Source organism: Euphorbia lathyris, chromosome 2, assembly GCF_963576675.1.
Source record: "Euphorbia lathyris chromosome 2, ddEupLath1.1, whole genome shotgun sequence".
NCBI lineage: Eukaryota > Viridiplantae > Streptophyta > Magnoliopsida > Malpighiales > Euphorbiaceae > Euphorbia > Euphorbia lathyris.
Genome location: NC_088911.1, coordinates 48,641,106 through 48,645,372, shown reverse-complemented (window position 1 = coordinate 48,645,372; position 4,267 = coordinate 48,641,106). Strand labels below are relative to the sequence as shown.

The 4,267-nt window shown below is 36.3% G+C and overlaps 1 protein-coding gene across 5 annotated transcripts; it reads right to left on the bottom strand.

Moving 5' to 3' along the window:
* Positions 1–230: 230 nt before the first annotated feature.
* LOC136218108 (protein COFACTOR ASSEMBLY OF COMPLEX C SUBUNIT B CCB4, chloroplastic) lies at positions 231–4,267 on the bottom strand. 5 transcript variants are annotated; one of them, XM_066004863.1, is made up of 9 exons: positions 4,125–4,267; positions 3,864–4,030; positions 3,445–3,544; positions 3,295–3,368; positions 2,957–3,138; positions 2,766–2,836; positions 1,895–1,978; positions 1,644–1,764; positions 231–379 (listed from the first exon to the last, which is right to left on the bottom strand). In XM_066004863.1, exons 1-8 carry the CDS (start codon positions 4,248–4,250, stop codon positions 1,669–1,671), a joined length of 900 nt encoding a protein of 299 aa, XP_065860935.1. In that variant the 5' UTR covers positions 4,251–4,267; the 3' UTR covers positions 231–379; positions 1,644–1,668. The 5 variants fall into 5 exon arrangements, 3 of the variants coding, with proteins under 3 accessions (XP_065860935.1, XP_065860937.1, XP_065860936.1); XM_066004864.1 differs by lacking the exon at positions 231–379 and having other exon boundaries at positions 1,895–1,974; positions 2,766–2,862; XR_010683635.1 differs by lacking the exon at positions 231–379 and having other exon boundaries at positions 1,700–1,764; positions 2,766–2,862.

Here is a 4,267-nt window from a genome sequence, read left to right as displayed (position 1 = left end):
TTGAAGTTTCATCTCCTCCAGCCTCCCCTCATCCGTAAGGATCATAACTTAACAGCAAGATAACAATGAGTGAGACCCAACTAATCTCCACCCTCTCTTCTCACTCTAATGAAAAATCTTGCTAAAAAGAAAGAGCATAAAAAACCATCAGAATACCTCTCCCCTCTCTAAAACCCTTCTTAAATCCAACACACACACTGTTATGTAACCATTTTGGAAAAAGAGCTAAATAGATGCCACGTTTTATATTTCGATGGAAGTAAGAGAGGTATACAACACCCAGAATAGCAATAAAATTTCTTGGCAAGTATTTATGCGTATTTGATATCCTACAATTTTCTTCCCCTGCATCAGAAGAGTAACTCCAGCATGTAAAAACCTGAAAAATGGGATGATAAAGATCAAGATTGGAGGCAAACATACAACTAATATAAGAAAATGCAAGAAATGAACCGTACTAGGTTTGTAAAACAGGACATGTAATGCCCAGATCATACATTGTAAGCAAAAGACCACTACAAGTTCTTTGCACGAGCCGACTTGTAATGGACTTGTTTTTTATTCATACTTTAAAGCACTTAAATGGAAGAGCAAAATTATGTATTTTCAGTACTAAAAAGGAGGCGCTAGAGCCGAAATTTCGAGATGAGGTACATGTAGCCACAAACATGCAAGTATTATCCAGTCGGTCACCATTGAACTAACTCAATAGTTAAGCGCCTAAAGTCGTAGTACTAACTACAAGGGTTCATATTTTCAGATGCAGAACTTGAACAATTTCTAATGCACCAAAAATAAAATATCCAGCAAAGTTGTTAAACAATATTCCACCTTTATTATTCTCATAACCTTGCAGCTAGCATTGAAGAGAATATATTGAATTTTTCTAATGTGCATGTAGGATTGAAGATAAATGGAATCATGATCGACCACTTTGTTTTACCAGGAAATTTCCAGAAAATAACTCATGATATTTCGACTTGTTACACCACCAGAAGATGACACAATGGACAAATCACAAAATGTAGCAAACGCTTTTGATATTGCCTGTAAGTAAATTCAGCATTGCTACAACTCTCTTACCATATTAATGTAGAACTTGACTTTTCTTTTATGTCCTACGCTCATGCCACGATAACATGAGATATATTTACAATTGGCAAACTTGCCCCATACGTGGTAGGGGTTTAAGACGTGACAAAAATATCAAGGCACAGGGAAGGCTTCCTACCTATTAAACAAGTGCAAGCAGAATACGCCACCATATGCATTGCAGGTATTGAGATCAAATAAAGTTCTTCCTTTAATATTGAAATTATATGATGCATGCTATAGCTATCTTACTTCAGAAAATCGTTTGGCATGCTTATTAAAGATGTTAAAAAATAAAAGAAGGTTAAAATTGCACGAGTAGAAAATATTTTTTAGAATACCAACAAACTATGGTCCTTGCTATTTAAAAAAAAAAAAAAAAAAAGAGTACAAAAACAATTTTCTAGAACATTAAAGCAACAAAACTAGTGCCACTGCTATGTCCATGCATTATGGCATCTATATAGAGCGATGAAACCATTAAAAGGAAGAGGCTGTTAGAACTAGAACTAAAATCTGTTTGAAAAGGATGTGATAGATATTTTGCATACATGAGTTTTGAAAGCACGAGAGAATTCAGTTCTGAACTCTATCTTGCACTGCCAATGTGCTGTTGATTGCATGTTTTGCTAACGTAGCATCAAGTTTCTCCCCAATAAATGTAATCCATGCCTGAGAATATGAAGAAAAAAAAAGAGAGTAAGTTTAATACAGTGATATGACTCGAGATAATATTCATTTGATTGTAATCTATCCAGTAGCTGAAGCCATCTGGGGAGACAGGATCAAATGTAAAAAGCACCTGGTCAGAAGTTGTGAAGCCCCTAACTGTGTCACCACCAATTATTGCAACTCCTCCATCTCCAATTGGCTGCAAGATCACTGCCTAGCAAATTGTGATAGTTTTAGCAATGCCTTTAAGGAAGAGAATGGAAATTACAAAACCTGTACTTGTAATTTTGTAAAGAAACCTTCAAGATGCAGAACAGATTGATCTAAAATGAATATATGAATGAAGATTCCACACCCTAATACATATAAATGCATCTAAACTTCATTGTCTTGACCTGTTGGCACCCCAAACTCTCTTTATGGACTACCCATTACCAACTTCAAGTATTAGTTTTATATTTTAACTTGGTTATTTATTTTTAACTCCTCAGCCAAAGCATTCAGTATAGGAAGAGAAAAATATAAAAATACGAAAAAGGTGATTACAGACCTAAATTGCAATGGCTGCAGCATTATGTAAGTTCAGGTGTGTAATGGGTTCGATAAATGTATAAATATCACGAAACAAAAAGTATTGGTATGCAATTTAAAGAGAGAGAGAGGGAGTGTGTGTGTTCAGGTTGGAAGCCAATATTTCTTCCATACATGCAGACCATTGCCAAATTTAAGTTAATGTACAGAATCGAGCATAGGAAAGAGGGTCATCTAATCACTGTATGTTGTAAGCTCGACGTGAAGTTAAGCAATAACGATATTTTCATTTTCAAGGACATGGAAGAAATAGAATAAGTGAAAAACAAGCAGACAACAATTAACTGAACAAGGTCAATGTAATTATTGGAGAGATAATTTGCTGTTGAATTGTAAGTGAAATGTAGACCTGAAGTAAAAATGAAAAAATTTCATGTTACAATTATTTGGAGAGAAATTGGAACTATTACCTGCGTATTGGATGGAAAAAACGGCAGCTCAGACCTTCCAGGGTAGAGAGAAAGGTTGGCCAAATAGCTCTCTGTAAATGGATCAATATACAATCATCTGTTTTATGAAATATTTCTTCAGAAAATAACTCCAAATCATGAAGTAGCAACTGCAAAAAGTGAACAAATTCTTTAAAAACTTTCCTACTTACGAGCTCCAGATTTCTTAACAGCTTGATATAGTGATCCTTGTATCAATTTGACAGCATCTACAGCCAACGCTTCACCTTCATTTGAAGATTCAGCAGCCACGCCAATTTGGAGAATGCACATACTATCGTAAACAACAACTAGGGACTTGCAGCATGTAACAGCCGTCAGAGATTCCCAAACCCTAAATGAGGAACAAAAGCAAGGATTAATAGCAAATAACTTATCTATTCACCCCATATACCCCAAAGAGAAAAATTAACTTCATACGTGCATATGAAGACATTTTCAATTTCAATTATGATAAAGCAAGTGGAAGGGTAGAAATACGAAGCAATACCATAACAACTCCGAAACTACATAGTCAGGGAGGTGAGGAGATATTATCCGACATTCTACACCTTGAGGGCATACCTAGAAAGAAGAACACTGAAGCACCAATAAGCACTCTGGAAAGGCAATCATATAATTTGGAGAGACAATTCCTCACCGGATATATAGTCTTTGGCTTGATAGTGAGCCACACAAGACCAGCTAATATATTGGTGACAGACAATCCAAGCGTCAGTAAATCGGCTCTGGACTGTGAACTGGTTACCATATTAAACAAACAAAAAAAAATGCATCAATAGCTTGAATATCTTTAAGCTATTGCAATCAAACATGATACTATCATATCGTTCAGGAACTGCAAATGGAAATTTTTACAAAAATAAGAAATTGCAAATGGATTTTTTTTACCGGAGCTGAAACATTTCAGTAGCAGATAAATTCAAACATGTAAAGAACTAATTTCAAGCACAAAAAGAAAATGAATAGTAGCACTCAGTCCAACACATTTGCACATCAGCAAAAATTTAAAAACCCGAGCTGAATCCATAGGCTAAGTAGTTAAGTGAAAGCAGATACCTACTGGCATCGGCAACTGGAGCTATACCAGAAACGGCGCGATTGAAGAGAACAGCCAACAGAGAAGCCCCTCCAACATATATTGGCAAGCTCCGAACTGTGTCATCGTTGTTTGAAACCCAATCTTCCACCAAATTTCTCCTGGGCTTGGGGCCTCTATACCGTTCCTTAATTTCGGTAACAGCGGAAATACAAAATCATAGTGATTGAGAACGGGGAATATTTGGAAGCAAGAAAAATAAAAAAGAGTAAGCGAAGTACCTCCGAATTTGAAAAAGAAGCCGTCACGAAGTAACGGAAACGGGGGAGATGAGGAAGGAGAGGGACAGGGAAATTGCGCCTGGAATTCCACAAAATGGGACTTTGCAGGATAGTTCCCGCTTCCATTGCTATAAAATGGTGCG